Raw genomic sequence first — 20,128 nt, 5'->3', positions numbered from 1 at the left:
GTACAGTGTTACAGAAAGTTGTCAAACGATGTACCTGCTTTGTGATCATCTCTTTTTGGCTATGTAAGAGCAGAGTTGTTTTCATCTCACATCATCATTTGGGGTTGTGTAGGCGCCAGTAAGATTAAGATTAAGATTTACTTTATTAATCCCTGTGGGGAAACTAAGTACTCCAGACAGGAATGTTTTTTCAGGTGTACATCACCAGGTTTCTGTCCGACTGCAGAAGGATTCTGTACGGGGCAGGGCCAACGGTGTTCGTGGTCCAAACCTTTGACTAGCCGTAGAGGACAAAGTTTCCATCTTCCTGTAAATGTAGTATGAGAGACACTGAAGTCTCATGTTTCTCGTGTATTCACACTAGACAAATAAAAACCAAGAACTGTGTCCTTACCTGGAAGACAGCTTTGTATTGTCCATTTTCACTGAGAAGGGTCTCTCCCTTGTACAGCTCCTGGTTAGTACTGATGGAGTTCCTTGTCATGATGATCAGGTTGCTCATGCTCTTCCTTCTTCCTCATTTATGTTTGTGAAAAAAGTCTGTTTGTGCTTCCTTAAGGAATTCAGGGGAAAGTTGATGCTGTGCCCCTGGAATGCTTGAAGGTGAGAACGAGGAACATGCTGATACCCATTCCATAACACACTGCATTTAATTGTGTTGTTTGGACTGTTTTCCCTGATTCACTGTTAGTTCTCACATCGGCCTATTCACAACACAATGTTAATGCATCCATCAGTCACACAATTAGCCTTCCTCTTCCTTATTTCGTTTTCTATGTTAATGTTAAAAAACCCTAAAATGAAATTAAAGAAATGAAATCAGTGAACATATGTGCACATTAAAGTGTAGCATAAGTGCAAGTACACACACACACACACACACACACACACGTAAAAGACAACAATACTTCTGCCTTCTAACCGATAAGTCACTATTTACACAGTTTGAAAGCTCTGCTTTATTCTTGTGTAGTTGTGGTTGCGTTCTGCTCTGTGGTCCTGTGACAGGAAGTTATTCAGTCAGGAAGACCCCTGCAGCAGGTTTACACACAAACAGAGAAGCAAAGCACCTTCAATGTACTGCAGGGTGATTCACTGAGGACATGAACATAACGAGAGCCATCTCTTCATGGGTAAGATTTTTAGGACTATTAATCTGTACATGCTAAATTGTCAGCTAAATAAATACAATACACTTACAGATTATTGTTCGAAATGAATGCAGAAATGCTTTGAGAAACCAATGTGAATGGTTTAGGAGTTCTTCAGTAGAATATTGTCATTAGGTTTATACATAGATGATAAGATAAAACTAACTGCTCTTACATCGCTAAAAAGGGATGATCTCAAAGCAGGTACATCATTTGACAATATAGATCTGTAAGACTGTACAGAAAAGTCTGAACTCAGTTATGATTTTAAACAAGGAAATCTCTTTTGGTCTTTTTGTCTCCGTGGTTTCTCTCTGAAGGTGAAGATGAAGATCACTCAAAACCTGCTTTTCATCCTCTGCAGTAAGTTAGTAACACTTGTCTGTGAAAGTTGGAGCTGTGATTATGTCTGCATTATAAAGTAAAAGTTTAGCACATCTTTGTTATGTTCTTTTAATAGATTTAATATTTAAATTATTAAATATCTATCTCCAGATCTGATTTCTTTCTGATTTTTCAGAGATCTTCACAGCTGCTCTGAGTTGTGTGACAGATGCAGCAGAGGTGATCTATTTTTCTGGATATGAGGGGAGTGCTGTCCGTGTTTCCTGCTACTATGATCAGGGTTATGAGTCCTATGAAAAGTATCTGTGCAGGAACGACTGTGGAGACAGTGATGTTCTTATTACAACATCAGAAAGAAAGAAGAACAAATACTTCATCTTTGACTACAAAACAGTAAGAAAATTCACAGTGACCATCTCTGATCTTCAACACAAGGATGCTGGAAAATACTGGTGTGGAGTGACAAGGGCTGGGCAGGATATCTATACTGAAGTCAGAGTGGATATTTTGAAAGGTGAATAAACAAAAGTTCAAGCAATTCTTTATTTACAGTGCATCAACATGGTTATTGATGTGTCTATCAAAATGTTATATGTGAGTGTTTTCTGAACTTGTTTTTTTTCTGATGTTGTCTATCTTCCTGACAGACAGCTGCTGTCACAGTGTGACTAAAGTCCAAAGTTATGATGGACGTTCAGTGTCCATCAGCTGTCCATATGAGTCTGTGTACCAGAACAACCTGAAGTACATCTGCAGAGGAAACCAGCCCTCCACATGTCTGCAGCAGGCTGTTGTCACCTCTGACAGCAAACAAACCACACAGCTCACACTGACTGATGACAGGAAGTCACAATTCACAGTGACTATTGCCAATCTGACTCAAAAGGATTCTGGGTCGTACCTTTGTGGTGTCCATAGAAACACTGGACTGGATGTTTTCTCTGCTGTTGAGCTGGAAGTCAAAGGTCAGATGTCACAGTGACAAATTTAACATCCTGCATATGGAACTTTTTATTAATTGTGTTCTTTCTTTCTGACAGTGTGGTGCTGTGTGAAGTCCAGCACAGAGAAACCTGTCACACACACACAGTCGACAATAAACACCACCAACAAACACATCAACGGTACGTGTTTCTGTGTGTGTGTATCTTCCCTTTACTGCTGTGTCTCAGATTCACAGCAGACTGTCGGAAGCGATTCTAATATTGAAAAGAACATGAAGAGATTAGAGAGAAACATTATTTTGAACAAAGCAACTCATTAACAGTCAGTGTGACAGTGTGATTGTCAGGGGGTTGCGGACGGACTCAAGCGCGAGACGGAAGGCAGGGAGGAGGTTGAGGCTCTTTATTAGACCTGCATCCCCGGAAAAAGTTTATAGGCACAAAAAATCCACAGGGGCAAACAACACAAAACTCGAAGCAAGCCGGCAGGAGGGGAAAAACACACATCAAGGTTGAGTCTATGGTTCTCAAAAAACACATAAGGCCAAACAAGGACTCTAGACACAATAAGGCAAGGTAAAATGTTACTCAGCTGCTGGAGAATAGGTCGGCTGGTAAGTCAGGTAATAGACGAGACGAACTGGCACCGAGTGAGGGGAGGATGCAGAATATATACACAGGGATCAAGGCTGACAAAGGGACACAGGTGATCACCGGGAGGAGGAGGGAGAACATGAGGAGGGGCGAAGTCAAGACCCCTGAAACGAGAGGAGAGTCTGTGATTTTAAAATAAGACAAGAAATAAAGCAAGAACAGACATAATCAAACCAAATACAAAACAAACGCCCTGACTCACGCTGGGACCGTGACAGTGATTGTGTCTTCAGTCGGATCTATTTTAGTTTAGCTGAGATCATGTCTTTTGTCTTTTAGATGTGACTGACTTCCCACATCTGGTTTACATTCTGCCTGTGACTCTGCTACTGATCATTACATTGGTCCTGGTTTTTGTTTTCAAAAACAAAGTCTGTAAAACTCAAGGTACATTTTACACACAGAAACACACAGACAAACTCAGATCAGCTCCAATATTCATTGTTGTGTTCTTTCAGGAGTCTGTGGAGGAGAGAGGAGAACATTTAATCATGTAAGTAAACATTGTTGCCTCCATGTGCTGATATTAAGTTTCAAAATAATCGTTTGTTCTGACCCTATGCCGGACATAGTTATAGTGTGCAAGAGCATTTAGCAATACTTAAATCCTTGGCCCTGAACCTATTCTCACCAGGAAGATGGAGCATGAAGTCGATATTTCAGTACTAGTTGGAACATGTGTCCACATCTGTATGTGTTGATCCTGATGGTAGCTAAAAATGGTTTCCTTGAAAATGAAAATGATGTTTAATTGTATGAATTCATGGGATGATCTTTATCTAACCCCTTACTCTGTTTTTAATGGCTAACCTCATCCAGAAGTTTTTTTTATCTCAAATTCAACTGCGTTAAAAAACACAGAATTAACACTGAGTGAAAAGAAAACGGTTTGCGTTGTCAGGGTGACTAGAACTCAGACTTAAAATTGTATTGGTCTCATGATCGATGGTGATCTGTTGTGGTTCCACTTAGGGGCTGGAGTCATCACTTCACTTCTGCTACATTGTACACAGCAATGTTTTTTTTTTTTAAAGCAGCCTGAATGTCCCTCCATGATAGAATTAATAGAATTTGTTTTATGCTCTTTGTTTTTCTTCAGATCTATGAAAATGGAGATATTGTAATGTCTAAACAGAAAGAGTAGAGCGCCTGTCACCATGACGATGCAGACAAAGCCGTACCAAACTATGAAAACATCACAGTGACAGAAGAACTCTACTGTAATCAACATTTCCATGAAGCCTAATAGCACCAAACTATAAGGATGGCACACAGTCTCTGTTTATTTACTGTAGAGAATATAAAATACTTGTTTCTTAGTTTTAACAGAACAAACTGCATTTTGTTTATGAAACTGTGGATAACTGCTCCAAAATAATACTCCATACTGTAAGTTACTTTCTTATATGAAAGCTGTTACTGAGAGAAGGGAAATAACTGAGCACACTGCACACAATGTGCTCTTGTCATGTTACACTTACAATACTTGTACATTCATTTTAATTATGTGTCAAGTTATGCCTGGTTTTTTTCCTCACCTTCTGCCCAAACTTGAAAAACTGCTCGGCTAACACTTAATTCTCTTATTTTCCTTTATTTAGAAGTCAGTTTGAAGGAATAATAGGTTGATAACCTTTAAAAATAAAGCAAAAAAACAATATTAAATATTTTTAAACCAACACATCACAACAGGACTTAACTAAAAAACATGGCAATGTAGCTCTAATTAAACAAATAAACAATCTTCATTGTTAAACATTTCAACTTAAATTTTCTATATGCATTTATCTGTTTATTAAGTCCAGTCTTTACCAGTTGTATCTTCAGTGTCTTGCCTTAAGCTGAGAGAGTTGTTGAGGTGAGGGTCTGCTGACAGGTAAGGATGGTCCTCTGACACCCGAGGCTTCGACACATGCGCGGTAGCTCATAAAGCAATTGTTTCGAACCACTGTGCCGAGGCTTGCTTTGGTCACGTGACTAGTGACGTTTGAACCACTTCAGTTTGAAGCAGTTGAGTGCTTCGAACCATGTGATTGGTTCGGTTTGTCATGTGAATCACCAATGAACCCCAAAACAGACTTTCCTATGCATTTCAAGTATTCTTAACACAACATATGTGATTATAATTATTATTTTATATTATCAGTAATTATCCATGTCAAATCCCATAGCAGTGCAACTGAAATGTGATATTATTTCTAGGTCCGTCATAGTCACACTTACAGTCGAACGTAAGTGCCTGCTTTAGGAAAAATCACACTTCACTCCTTTACACAGGATCGAAACCCTGTCACTAGGTTTGTGTTACTTACTGCAATTAAACATCTAAACAATATATTAGTATAATGGTAATAACATCTTTCTTTAATATATGTACTGTATTGTGTTAGCTTGAAACCAGTGAAACTTGGAACGAGACTGTGCATGGGCAGTCAAATCCCAAAGATCCATGAACCAATAACACACACCGCAGTTCATTTTATTCACCACTAGATGTCCTACTCGAGCTACTGTGTCAATGAAGCCTCGAGTAATGAACCTTTTTCTTGAATCAGGTGTCGAGGCTTCAACAAAGCCTCGAAAACCCATCACTACTGACAGGTCTGTGTGTCTTCCTTTGTTCTCAAACATTTCCCTGTGAGTAGCAGGCCAGAAGAAACCTACTACAGGAAGTGGGATTCAGGAAGTCCAGCAGTCAATACATTCCCCCACTGCCCCCTGCAGGTTCGGAGGCTTTGTGTGAGACACTTTAATGTCTTGAGTTGGAAACTGACATGACAGTATGAATGTGGAACTTGAACCTGTGTTGGAATAATTTTACAGTGTTCTTTACACTTTTTCCCCAAGTGGTAACCATAACCATACATTCTAGAAAGAGAAGGGAGAGCATGCAGACATGGGCCATACCAACCAGCTTTTCTTAGTCTGATTAGCTCTCTGCTGGTGCTGTTGACTGATACATTCAGTTCAATCATGAGAGACTCAGCGAACTGAATGAGAAAGATTTATTAAATACGAAGTTTGAATGTGCATTGGCGTCCTAGACCCCATCGTGAAGACCACATCCGGAAAGGGGGGAAAACGCAAGAGGAGAGGCCGCTGGATCATAAGATCCCCCCCGGGGTCTAGACCTGGTGGTGGTGGAGAGCTGGAGGGCCGGAAATAGGAGGCCTTACTGGCGTGGATCTGGTGGTGCTTGGGGTGGAGGAGGGTTGCCGGGTTCGATCAGAAGACAGCTGGAGAAGAGACAAAGACTTTTAAATTTCGTGCTAAGCTGTGATTGGTCAGGAGAGGGATGGAAAGCGACAGCTGATTGGTGAGGGAGGTGCTTTCTATTAAGCACCTGACTAAGAGAGTGGAAGAGAGGGGGAGCAGAGGAGTGAGGGATAGAGGGAGAAAGATTAGGAAGCGGATAGGGATAAATGGTGAATGATGGGAAATAGAGTCTTCCTGATTGAACTTACGCTGAGAGCTACATTAGTGTTAGACAACTGTGAACCTGCTTGTACCTGTATCAATCACTTCACAAATATTGCAAATAGTGTTCATATATTTTGTCATTTTGATTGATCCATAGGCAGCATTTTCACAGTCAAAGGTAATCAAGCACTGAATTGTTTCTGCCAACAAGTCATGTTTTATATCACAGTTTTATAATTTACAACTCCCTGCATAACTGGGGGTGTTTTTGTTTTCAGGTTTTCTGTCTTCTTATTGTGAAAATCCCACCATAATGAAGTTTATTAATACACTGTTACTCATAAAGTTTGGATTTGAATTGTGTTTATATTTTACATTGATGACGTTTGGTGCAACTTTTCAGATGTTTTTGGCCATAATTAAAGAATTACTGTGTTATTAGTGCTTATGAAGGGGGAAAGGTCACATGTTCTAATGGAATAAAAACATCTCAAAACAAATATACATAATATTCAACAACATTTTTAGCACAGATTGTCAGTCTGTCTGCACTGCAGCCCTACACACAGATAACAGGAAATTACTACAGAACTAACTGAATGTTTGTGGTGACGAGTGATCACAGCTTTAGTCTGCAAGGCGATGTTTCTTCCGCCTCTTCCACTTCTTTCTATCTGACGATCACACAGCACAGATCTCACAGTGGACTGTTGGAAACTACAGCAAGGTTCAGCAGTCAGTAGGTAAGACCATCACTGCTGTTTATTATAGTTCATAAGATGTTCACATCTTCCATCTTTGTAGGAGGATTTTTTATATGCTGTCAAATAACAACAGAATAGCTGTGACAGAGCAGAAACAACACGTCCATGTTCTTTTGCATATCACATGAACACCACAGGGAAACAGCAGCACATTGTTAGGTTTGATTATTCAACAGGATCAGAACATGATGATGTGTGTGATCCTCAGAGACTCACAACAGGATGAGAGCAGGATTATCCAACATAAAGTGTGTTTATTTCTGGAAGCAATGTTTCCACTCACAGTATGGACCAAATGTCATTTGTGCAGAATCAATACATTGGTGATCAGAATGTTAAAATGCACAGCCTGAATTAACCACTACAGTTACATAAAGTTTATGAAAATATGATGTAGAAATACATGAGAATGTCTAAGGTTGAGCTTTATGGTATGAAAATCAGGCATTATGTTCATGTGTTATTAAACTTTTTTAAAGTGTGTATCTCGGTCTGTACCAACCTCACATCTTAAGAGACCCGGATACAAACACTGTGGTCATTTGACCTAAATGCAGAACTATGAAGTTCTCACATTTACAAACCTGATGATCACACAAACTGTTCCACACACTAAACGCTGAAAAGACTTGAGAGGCTTTAGTTTGTGTGTTTTCTCTCTGAAGATGAAGATGTGGATCCTTCAACACCTGCTCTTCATCCTCTGCAGTAAGTTATATTGTTTCATTTAAAACAAATACAACCTGACTTTACTGTGTAATCATTTTGTTTCTCTCTTCACAGCTGCTCTGAGCTGTGTGACAGATGCAGCAGTGATCCATGTGTCTGGATATGAGGGGAGTGATGTCCGTGTTTCCTGCTCCTATGATCAGGGTTATAAGACTCAAGAGAAGTACCTGTGCAGGAACGACTGTGGATACAGTGATGTTCTTATTACAACATCACAAACAAAGAAGAACAAATACTCCATCTATGATGACAAAAGAACAAGAAAATTCACAATGACCATCTCTGATCTTCAACACAAGGATGCTGGAAAATACTGGTGTGGAGTGACGAGGACTGGGAAGGATATCTACACTGAAGTCAGAGTGGAAATAAAGCCAGGTAAATAAACAAGACAGTGTGTGGACAATTCAGTTTATAATGAACTAATGAGCCATTTATTTAATATTTCAGTCTTTCTGATGTTGATTATCTTCCTGACAGACAGCTGCTGTCACAGTGTGAGTAAAGTCCAAAGTTATGATGGAGGTTCAGTGTCCATCAGCTGTCCATATGAGTCTGTGGACCAGAACAACCTGAAGTACATCTGCAGAGGAAACCAGCCCTCCACATGTCTGCAGCAGGCTGTGGTCACCTCTGACAGCAAACAAACCACACAGTTCACACTGACTGATGACAGGAAGTCACAATTCACAGTGACCATCACCAATCTGACCCAAAAGGATTCTGGGTCGTACCTTTGTGGTGTCCATAGAAACACTGGACTGGATGATTTCTCTGCTGTTGAGCTGGAAGTCAACGGTCAGAGGTCACAGTGACAGTTACACATTTTTTAGTCAAACATCGTAAATGTTGTAAAAGTAAAGATTATTTCTCTCGACAGTTTTTTCACAGCAAACCAGCACCATGACACCAAATAACATCACAGTGGAACCTGTCACAACACAGTCAACATACATGACCAGCAAACCTTTCAGAGGTATGTGTGTCTGTGTGTTTCTTGTGTGTGAGGTGTTTAATAAGTGTATATATGTTCTTCTTTTCTTACAGATGTGACTCTTTTCACCATCTTTAATTACATTCGAGCTGCATTTCTGGCTCTGCTGACACTGCTGTTCATAATGTTCATCTTTGTCATGGTCTATAGAAACAAAGTCCGCAAATTGCAAGGTAGACATCACACACACACACACACACACACACACACACACACACACATAAAAACACACAGAGACAGATCAGCTGTAATCTGTTCTTTGTTGTGTTGTTGCAGGAAGTGAAGTCAGTGTGATGATGCTGAGCAGTACTGAAGCAGTGGAGCAGAGGACGATCAGTCCTGTACGTAAACATGCTTGCAGCACCACAAGTGTTCCAGTTCCTCCTAAAGGCTGTGATGGGGTTCTCTTGAGCACCTCAAACTTTTTCAATGAGAATCAGACCTCGATGGGTGCATGGTGTGACTCCGCTGACCCCCCTCTCTCTTTGAGTATCTTTGGAAGCTTTCATCACAGCCAAGTTTAAACATCTACAAAACCTGCATGGCCTTTCTGAACACATCTGCACGTGTGTTTGACAAAGTGTTGGCCAGAAACACATTGATTTACATGAGTCGCACTAAATGATAACACAGCTGAGGTCACCAGCTGAATAAATCTCTTTTTTTCACATCATGCGGCATATAATCAGCCGGCCTGACACTAGTTTAGTGTCTGTGAGAGACAGAGTCACAATGTAAACTCTTTATCAAACTTCATAAACTTTATAAGGCAAATTTTTAAAACCATAAATGTCTGCCTTGTCTCCATATCTTACATTTCTACTTTCAAGAACAAACCCAGAATTAGTGTCTTTAAAGTAACCACGTCTTCTTGTGTTTAGACATATGAAAATCCAGAGTACACCGCCTGCTGATGTGGATTCAAAGGAGGAGCATCAGTCACAGTGACAATCAGCTGGAAGTGTGTACCAAAGCCTCACTGCAACACACAACATCGACTGTGTTTGTCTCACTGAAAGTAAAAACTATGCTGTACTATAGTGTAGCTGAACTTTGTATTGTAAGATTTTGTACTAAAAGAAATCAACAACAACTGAGCTACTGTCAGTATATTTATGTAAAACTGTAGTTCAACTGCTTTATTGCTGAATTTTGAACAAGGTTTGTCTTTTATTCAAGGATTGTAGCACATTAGCATGTTGACAGAACAGATTTACTCCTTATAATAAAGTTAGAATAACTGTCTGTCATCTTTTTCCAAATTCCTTTTTTTACACATTTTAATAATTTTGACCAAATCAGCAATCTGACCCCAAACTGGTCTGGATAGTTTCTCTGTCACAGTCTGGTCCGTCAGTTTTTTAGGTCCCTTGGAAACATTGTGGTCTCCATTCTTCAACAGTTTTTATTAGTTTCCTTCACTCCTTCATGCATTGTGCAAGCCTTACTGGTGGTGATCTTTGTATGTGAACCTGGGCCTGGTGCAGTGCCATTAAAAAGGCCTTTGGCCCTCAGTTCTCTCTCTCCTTCCTCATCTGTCCAGACATGCTGGATCGCACGGCTGATTTCTTTCTAGATTGCTGGTTTTGTTTCGCAAACACACACACACACACTCCATCAGGCATGCATACATTACTAATACTGATCGTTATTATTAGGATTTGTTATGCTTTCTAATAAATAAATAGTTCAATAAGCACTTAACTTTGTTTCTGCTCCCGTTCTTGTTTGCAGCATTTGAGCCGGGTTGTAACACAATACACCCAAACAACACACATGAGTATTAAAAATAATACATTTACATAAGAGATACAGTTTTTTCTGAATGCTTAAACACTAACAATAATTCTTATCACCGATTTTGCAAAACTAAAAGCAAAATCGCTGCTTTACACTGTAGAGGCACAGGTTGAACCCGTTGGCCAGCTTCTCTCAGGGTCATTCCATGGTTGATCACATGATCCATTATTGTAGCTCTGATGACATCGGTAATTCTATTTCTTCTTACCCTTCCTCCTCTTCCTCTAAATTCACCTCCTAGTCTTCGTCCTCCTCCTCTTCCTCCTGCTTCTTCATGTCCTCATCCTCCTCTAATTCTCACTCTTCTCAGTCTTCTTCTCCCTCCATTGTTCTCCACACTGAAGCTTACCTGTGGCTTATTTACAGAGCTCATGCTGATTGCAAAGTGAACTAATGATGTAAAACAGTTCTCACATGTGACAGTGTAGCCAGACAGTTGGCAAAATAGTGTAAATACCAGCCATAAATGTGTGTAGTTTTACTAGGAGTGTGTTGATCATTTGGAAGTTGTGTGTAAAGCAGTGAGTTGTGTTTACAGTTCAGCAAAAAGAGTGCTGGGAAGTGGATTATATTTATACATTTGCAAATTGTCTGTTACAAAAGTGCAAATTGAGTGTGAAGCAATGTTTCTGCTTTTAGTTTTGTAAACTCAGTGAGTGATTTTTGCTATAACTATTAATAGTTTTAGAAATTGTGCTATAAGAATCATTGTTAGTGGACCAGGCATCATGTCAGGCCAGGTATAATAATAATAATATAATATAATAAACATTCATACGTGAAATTTGAATCCCTGTGTGTTTATAGAACTATTTATGACAAAAGTTTGACCTCACATGGACAGACCTTGTGCACAGAGATTAGCTTTTGCAAGAGATCTACAATATTTTTGCTGATTTGGTGTAAGGTTTTTTTATTTGTGTGTAGAGTTTTGCACAAATAGCCAATAGTTACAGAAATGTGCTTAAGCAATTAGACCCCTTAAAGGCGAGCGCACCAATTTTTAGCCGTATCAAGCAATTCCTCTAGAAGGAGTTCACAGAAGTGCGGGGTGTGCAAATTGAAACATGGCAGGTTTTTTTCAAAATGGCAGACTTCCTGTACGTCGTGGAATTTTCGTCCAAGAGGCTTTAATTTGGTGAGTTTTTGAGTACGTTCAGGAGGTCAAAAATCGCGATACCGGTGCCGGAACCAGAGTCAAGTATAAAGTATAATAAACGCTTGCATTTCAATAGGGCTCTCGCATGTTTCGTGCTCGGGCCCTAATAAGAAACGCTTGCATTTCAATAGGGCTCTCGCACGTTACGTTGCTCAGGCTCTAATTAACAGTAAAACTAACCATTTTTTACCCCTGATTAACATACTCAATCAAATAAAATGAACAAAGCCAAGCAAATTATTTATTTCAAGCAATACATTTGTCTGTTTATGTTCAATAAATCTAACTCTATTCAGTTTACCATCAAATACCCCAAAAATTTGAGACTATGACATATAAATGTTATCCATCCATTAATCAGTGTATCTACTACTTGGGAATGTACTTGGACCACAAACTGCACTGAATGTTGTGTATCTGTGTTGAGGGTGTTGGTGTTCTGTGTTTTTGGGGTGTTGGTTGTTCCTTTTTCCCGTAGGGGGCGCTCGGTCCCCATGGTGGGAGTGCAGTGGAGCTTGGCTGGAGGCGGATCTATGACACCTCACTTCCTGTCGGTCTTCCTTTAAAGCTGGAGCGCGACTTACCTTCGACGCTGGATTGTCTCTTTTTGTGGTACACTCTTGCTGCTGTTCTTAAGAAGGAATTCTATGATCAGTTGTATTTTTGGGAAACAGATGCTGAACAGATGGTTGCTACCGCTATTAAGGTGGATAACCTTAATAGCGAGAGAGAGAAAAGTCGAGAGAAAGGAGCTCCTCAGGGAGCTAGTGCTAATCGTCCATTCACCCGTACTGGCCCTATTGTTCCGGTTTCTACCTCTCATGTTTCTCCGGCGACTGCAGATGAGGAGCCCATGCAGTTGGGCAGAGCTAAGCTGTCTCAGGCCGAGAAACTCTGCCGCTACGAGGAAAAGCTCTGTTTGTATTGTGGAAACGCTGGCCATTTCAAATCCGTCTGCCCAAACCCTCCTGGCTCACCACCAGTAGAGGGAGCTCTGGTGAGCCGAACAGCCTCCCTATCCTCTCCTGTGCAGTCAGGTTCACAATTGACCTTACCTTTTTCCTTCTCAGAATTTTCCCTTGTCGGTTTTGATTGATTCCGGTGCTGATGAGAGTTTTTTGGATGCAGGGCTGGTTTCTAGTTTAGGATTATCTGTGGAAAGATTAGAAACAACTACACTCAACAAAAATATAAACGCAACACTTTTGTTTTTGCTCCCATGTTTCATGAGATGGACTTGAAGATCTAAACTTCATTCCAGATACACAATATTACCATTCCTCTCAAACATTGTTCACAAATCTGTCTAAATGTGTGATAGTGAGCACTTCTGCTTTGCTGAGATAATCCATCCCACCTCACAGGTGTGCCACATCAAGATGCTGATCTGACATCATGATTAGTGCACAGGTGTACCTTAAACTGCCCACAATAAAAGGCCACCCTGAAATGTGCATTTTGTTTCTGCTTTATTGGCGGTCTGGGGACTCAGAACCAGTCAGTATCTGGTGTGACCACCATTTGCCTCATGCAGTGCAACACATCTTCTTCGCATAGAGTTTATCAGATTGTCTATTGTGGCCTGTGGAATGTTGGTCCACTCCTCTTCAATGGCTGTGCGAAGTTGCTGGATATTAGTGGGAACTGGTGCACGCTGTCGTATACGCCGGTCAAGCACATCCCAAACATGTTCAATGGGTGACATGTCCGGTGAGTATGCTGGCCATGCAAGAACTGGGACATTTTCAGCTTCCAAGAATTGTGTACAGATCCTTGCAACATGGGGCCGTGCATTATCTTGCTGAAACATGAGGTGATGTTCATGGATGTATGGCACAACAATGGGCCTCAGGATCTCATCACGGTATCTCTGTGCATTCAAAATGCCATCAATAAAATGCACCTGTGTTCTTCGTCCATAACAGATGCCTGCCCATACAATGACCCCACCACCACCATGGGCCACTCGATCCACAACATTGACATCAGCAAAGCGCTCACCCACACGACGCCACACACGCTGTCTGCCATCTGCCCTGAACAATGTAAACCGAGATTCATCCGTGAAGAGAACACCTCTCCAACGCGCTAGACGCCATCGAATGTGAGCATTTGCCCACTCAAGTCTGTTACGGCGACGATCTGGAGTCAGGTTAAGACCCCGATGAGGACGACGAGCATGCAGTTGAGCTTCCCTGAGACGGTTTCTGACAGTTTGTGCAGAAATTGTTTGGTTATGCAAACCAATTGTTTCAGCAGCTGTCTGAGTGGCTGGTTTCAGACGATCTCGGAGGTGAACCTGCTGGATGTGGAGGTCCTGGGCTGGTGTGGTTACTCGTGGTCTGCGGTTGTGAGGCCGGTTGGATGTACTGCCATATTCTCTGAAACGCCTTTGGAGATGGCTTATGGTGGAGAAATGAACATTCAATGCACGAGCAACAGATCTGGTTGACATTCCTGCTGTCAGCATGCCAATTGCACGCTCCCTCAATGCTTGTGGCATCTGTGGCATTTTGCTGTGAGACAAAACTGCACATTTCAGGGTGGCCTTTTATTGTGGGCAGTTTGAGGTACACCTGTGCACTAATCATGATGTCAGATCAGCATCTTGATGTGGCACACCTGTGAGGTGGGATGGATTATCTCAGCAAAGCAGAAGTGCTCACTATCACACATTTAGACAGATTTGTGAACAATGTTTGAGAGGAATGGTAATATTGTGTATCTGGAATGAAGTTCCGCCCAATACGCACAGACACAGACACACTTACACACACACGGCATGTGCATAAATGCGCACAACTCTCTCTCTCCCTCTCTCAGTAAGAATTTTATTGCTCAGTGTAACCTCTGCTGTGCATTTGACAATAAACTTCTTGAGTCTGGAATCTTGAATCTTGAATCAGCGGATTTTGGGTATATCCATGTCTTTATCTTTCTAAGCCTTTTACAGGGTAGTGTTGGAAACTATACACCAGGATACAACTTATGATAGATCAGCTGTCTCAGTTCTAATCAATAATAGAGCCAGCATGTTTTTACAGTGTGAGACAGGTGAGAAGCCCAGAGGACCAACAGCAGGTTTTGGTGTATCCACGTCTTCATCTTTCTAAACCAGCTTAAACTCCTGTATATTAAAAACAATAAGTCTCTTGGAAAACATGCGTTGTGTTTACATATCAGATGCAGTTCATGGCCTCTTACACTGATGTGCAGGTCTGATGCCACAGTACTATAACAAACAGCAGTTATGATCTTATCTACTGACAGCTGGCTCTTGGTGCAGTTTTCAGTGTCTTGCTGGGTGATCTGCGATCATCACACTGCAGCAAGAGTTTTCATACATCACCATTAGTGTGTATTTGTTACAGAGGAACGCCCTGATAGGAAGTGCAGGGTCAAAGCACAGACAGGCTTTGAACGCCTCACCTTACAGGTCAATGTCATATGTACAATGTCCTGCTATCTCAATGCACTGTTTAAGTACGATTTAATGATCTGATGACTTAGTCATGAAGCTGAATACAGTGGCAGCACTCTGCATTGACTTAGCTAACTTCTTACATATGTGTAGAACAGGACACCAGCTGTGATCATCCTGCTTACAGTGTGCCATTCTCACGTTTTGACCTTACAGGTGCTATTTATTGGCTTCTTGGAACTATTGATTCATGTAAAATTCTTCTGTTACTGTGATATTTTTATAGCCTGGCAGGTCTTCAGCTGCACCGTCATGGTGACAGGAGCTCAGCACTTCTTCTTTTTAATAAATCTAAATAAATGGCGGTAGACAAGACATCAAGAGGAAGGCCAAAGAGGTGATATGTGGATGTACAAAGAGAGGACATGAAGTTAGTTGGAGGATGCAAAGTATAGTGAGAGGTGGAAACACATGATTGGCTGTGGCGACCAGCCAAAAGCGGAAGGAGGGCCAAAAACACACAGACTTGTTGAAGTTTACATTGTTTTATTTAAATGAAAGATACATTTCATTGAGTTTGTCCCAATGATTAGAAGGCCCCACAGTTGTCCATATTTACATTCAAGGAGTTCAGACACATTCAACATCACTGTCTATCTGTTAAAATAAAACAAGCAGTGTTCAGCTGTTGTAAGGTGAGAATTATTTAGAACAGTCTAGTTTTCTCCTGCTGTGCGGACGTCCTGGTAGATAACCTGTTGGTCATCATCTACACCACCATCATAGGTAAACATGGTCTGTGGACTGGAGAAGGTAACATCTGCATATGTTACATCTTCTCTGAAGTCATAGATCTGAAAAAGAATAGCACAAAATACTGCTAACTGCTGATTGGTGATTGGTCACAGACTGGGGTTAGGGGTCAATATATTTAAAAGTGACTGAAGCAACTGGTCTTTGTGTGTTTGGAGTGAGACTCATGAAACCCAAGAAAACGGCAGAGAAACTTGTTGCCCGCAAACAAATGTAGCTCTTAGCGTAAGTTCAATCAGGAAGACTCTGTTTCCCATCAGTCACCATTTATCGCTATTCCACTATCCGTCAGGTGCTTAATAGAAAGCACCTCCCTCACCAATCAGCTGTTGCTTTCCATCCCTCTCCTGACCAATCACTGCTTAGCACGAAATTTAAAATCTTCGTCTCTTGTCTAGCTGTCTTCTGATCGAACCCGGCAACCCTCCTCCACCCCAAGCACCACCAGATCCACGCCAGTAAGGACTCCTATCTCCTGCCCTCCAGCTCTCCACCACCACCAGGTCTAGACCCCGGGGGGATCTTCTGATCCAGCGGCCTCTCCTCTTGCATTACCCCCTCTTTGTGTGGTCTTCATGACGGGGTCTAGGACGCCAATGCACATTCAAACTTTGTACTTAATAAATCTTTCTCATTCAGTTCGCTGAGTCTCTCATGATTGAAATATCTTTACACGTACAGACCAGATTTACTCTTCATGCTGAGCTAGAAGATTGAGGTAAAAGGTGGAAAAAGATGCTCTTTGAAGAAGTGATGTGTGTTTTCTTTGATATTCATGAATAAATGAGTGTGAACTTGTTCAGTATGTTTCACTGTGTGTTTACTTACAGGACTGACCCTCCTCTCCTCTCCTGTCTCAGCAGTGTTTACACTGACTCTACTTCCTGAAACAAAATTAAACAGAACTTTACAGATTATCAGTGTGTGTGTGTGTGTGTGATCCTCTACCTACCTTGCATTTTGCAGATGTCGTTCTTAAAAACCATCAGGAGGACAAATATTATGAACAGAATCAGAATCAAAGGCAGGATGTAAACCCAAATCATGAAGTGAGTCACATCTGAAAAGAAAAATAAACACAACACAGTAAAGATGTCGATACACACACACTCATCCTGATGTGTCTGTGTCTGTGTGTGTGTCTGCTGTGAGGGTTATCACATGGTAGATTGTTTTTAACCACACATACCTTTGGGGTGTTTGCTGGTGATGTATGATGTCAGTGATGTGACAGTGATGTTTGGACTCACAGTGCTGGTTTGCTGTGGAAAAACTGTCAGAGAAAGAAATATAAAGACACAAACTGAACTTTTATTTTGCACAAAATGTTTCATCCAATTCTTCCTTCACATTACCTACTGACAGCTGGATCTTTGTGTAGTTTGCAACACTCCACTGTGAGTCTGAGCCACACCAGTATGTCCCAGCATCACCTGCTTCCAGCTCTGTGATCGTCACAGAGAAAGAGCTGGAAGAAAAATCTTCTTTCAGTGTGAACCTGCTTTGATTGTTTAGCATGTCTGTGCAGGAGCTGTGATGGTCTCCTTTACAGAGGAACTTCCTGTTACCATGGTGTTGTGGTGGATAAGGACACTGTAAAGTCACTGGATGTCCCAAAATGCCACTCATGTTACTTGACTTCACACTGCACCACTCTGTCAGACAGAAAGAGGAACAATATTTCAGTGTTTGGTATGTAAGATGCTGAATGTATCACTGTGTCCTCTGACCTTTGACTTCCAGCTCAACAGCAGAGAAAACATCCAGTCCACTGTTTCTATGGACACCACAAAGGTACGACCCAGAATCCTTTTGAGTCAGATTGGCAATAGTCACTGTGAATTGTGACTTCCTGTCATCAGTCAGTGTGAACTGTGTGGTTTGTTTGCTGTCAGAGGTGACCACAGCCTGCTGCAGACATGTGGAGGGCTGGTTTCCTCTGCAGATGTACTTCAGGTTGTTTTGGTCCACAGACTCATATGGACAGCTGATGGACACTGAACCTCCATCATAACCTTGGACTTTAGTCACATTGTCACAGCAGCTGTCTGTCAGGAAGATAATCAACATCAGAAAGACTAAAATATTAAACAAAGGGCTCATTAGTTCATTATAAACTGAATTGTCCACACACTGTTGACTTGTTTATTTACCTGGCTTTATTTCCACTCTGACTTCAGCATAGATATCCTTTACAGCCCTCGACACTCCACACCAGTATTTTCCAGCATCCTTGTGTTGAACATCAGAGATGGTCACTGTGAATTTTTTTGCTGATTTGTAGTCACCGATAAGGTATTTGTTCTTCTTTTTTTCTGATGTTGTAATAAGAACATCACTGTATCCACAGTCGTTCCTGCACAGGTACTTCTCATGAGACTCATAACCCTGATCATAGTAGCAGGAAACACGGACATCACTCCCCTCATATCCAGACACATAGATCACTGCTGCATCTGTCACACAGCTCAGAGCAGCTGTGAAGAGAGAAACAAAATGATTACACAGTAAAGTGAGGTTGTATTTCTGATTAAGATTAAGATTAAGAATACCTTTATTAGTCCCACAACGGGGAAATTGCATCTTTGTACTGGCAGATACAGAAAGCAAAACATAGGAGAATCTATATACATAATAAGATAAACTACAACAATAATAATATTATATAGTATAGTAATGATAGTATTTGTTTAAATGAAACAACATAACTTACTGCAGAGGATGAAGAGCAGGTGTTGAAGGATCCACATCTTCATCTTCAGAGAGAAAACACACAAACTAAAGCCTCTCAAGTCTTTTTAACGTTTAGTGTGTGGAACAGTTTGTGTGATCATCAGGGTGTTTGTAAATGTGAGAAATGCAAATAGTTCTGCATTTAGGTTTAATGACCACAGTGTTTGTATCCGGGTCTCTTAAGATGTGAGGTTGGTACAGACCGAGATACACACTTTAAAAAAGTTTCATGACAAATAAACATAATGCATGATTTTCACAACATAAAGCTCAACCTTTGATATTCTCATGTATTTCTACATCATATTTTCATGACCTTTATGTAACTGTAGTGGTTAATTCAGGCTGTGCATTTTAACATTCTGATCACCAATGTATTGATTCTGCACAAATGACATTTGGTCCATACTGTGAGTGGAAACATTGCTTCCAGAAATAAACACACTTTATGTTGGATCCTCCTGCTCTCATCCAGTTGTGAGTCTCTGAGGATCACACACATCATCATGTTCTGATCCTGTTAATGAATAATCAAACCTTCTAACAATGTGCTGTTGTTTCCCTGTGGTGTTCATGTGATATGCAAAAGTGCATGGACGTGTTGTTTCTGCTCTGTCACAACTATTCTGTTGTTATTTGACAGCATATAAAAAATCCTCCTACAAAGATGGAAGATGTGAACATATTATGAACTATAATAAACAGCAGTGATGGTCTTACCTACTGACTGCTGAATCTTGCTGTAGTTTCCAACAGTCCACTGTGAGATCTGTGCTGTGTGATCGGCAGATAGAAAGAAGTGGAAGAGGAGGAAGAAACATCACCTTGCAGACTAAAGCTGTGATCACTCGTCACCACAAACATTCAGTTAGTTCTGTAGTAATTTCCTGTTATCTGTGTATAGAGCTGCAGTGCAGACAGACTGACAATCTGTGCTAAAAATGTTGTTGAATTATATGTATATTTATTTTGAGATGTTTTTATTCCATTAGAAAATGTGACTTTTCCCCCTTCATAAGCACTAATAACACAGTAATTCTTTAATTATGGCCAAAAACATCTGAAAAGTCGCACCAAACGTCATCAATGTAAAATATAAACAAAATTCAAATCCAAACTTTATGAGTAACAGTGTATTAATAATCTTCATTACGGTGGGATTTTCACAATAAGAAGACAGAAAACCTGAAAACAAAAACAC

General features: G+C 40.7%; 3 protein-coding genes across 4 annotated transcripts; 2 read left to right on the top strand and 1 right to left on the bottom strand.

Annotated features, from left to right (window-relative positions):
- Nucleotides 1-1,023: 1,023 nt before the first annotated feature.
- Nucleotides 1,024-4,792, top strand: LOC114434933 (polymeric immunoglobulin receptor-like). 2 transcript variants are annotated; one of them, XM_028404398.1, is made up of 8 exons: nt 1,024-1,133; nt 1,472-1,514; nt 1,672-2,010; nt 2,144-2,461; nt 2,537-2,620; nt 3,374-3,481; nt 3,553-3,587; nt 4,194-4,792. In XM_028404398.1, the coding sequence occupies exons 1-8, from the start codon at nt 1,104-1,106 to the stop codon at nt 4,236-4,238; spliced, it is 1,002 nt and encodes a 333-aa protein (XP_028260199.1). In that variant the 5' UTR covers nt 1,024-1,103; the 3' UTR covers nt 4,239-4,792. The 2 variants fall into 2 exon arrangements, with proteins under 2 accessions (XP_028260199.1, XP_028260206.1); XM_028404405.1 differs by lacking the exon at nt 3,374-3,481.
- A 2,398-nt stretch (nt 4,793-7,190) lies between these two features.
- Nucleotides 7,191-10,246, top strand: LOC114434946 (CMRF35-like molecule 3). Its single transcript, XM_028404417.1, has 8 exons — nt 7,191-7,257; nt 7,944-7,986; nt 8,062-8,385; nt 8,488-8,805; nt 8,888-8,983; nt 9,055-9,174; nt 9,278-9,342; nt 9,883-10,246. Exons 2-8 carry the CDS (start codon nt 7,944-7,946, stop codon nt 9,913-9,915), a joined length of 999 nt encoding a protein of 332 aa, XP_028260218.1. The 5' UTR covers nt 7,191-7,257; the 3' UTR covers nt 9,916-10,246.
- A 5,835-nt stretch (nt 10,247-16,081) lies between these two features.
- LOC114448265 (polymeric immunoglobulin receptor-like) lies at nt 16,082-18,944 on the bottom strand. Its single transcript, XM_028425158.1, has 8 exons — nt 18,908-18,944; nt 18,348-18,671; nt 17,925-18,242; nt 17,550-17,849; nt 17,384-17,467; nt 17,147-17,254; nt 17,023-17,078; nt 16,082-16,235 (listed from the first exon to the last, which is right to left on the bottom strand). The coding sequence occupies exons 1-8, from the start codon at nt 18,942-18,944 to the stop codon at nt 16,098-16,100; spliced, it is 1,365 nt and encodes a 454-aa protein (XP_028280959.1). The 3' UTR covers nt 16,082-16,097.
- Nucleotides 18,945-20,128: the final 1,184 nt, after the last annotated feature.

The sequence above is a fragment of the Parambassis ranga genome, chromosome 1 (assembly GCF_900634625.1).
Source record: "Parambassis ranga chromosome 1, fParRan2.1, whole genome shotgun sequence".
Taxonomy (NCBI): Eukaryota; Metazoa; Chordata; class Actinopteri; family Ambassidae; genus Parambassis; species Parambassis ranga.
The sequence above is the reverse complement of the archived record's forward strand: the minus strand, read 5'-3'. Positions and strand labels throughout refer to the sequence as shown.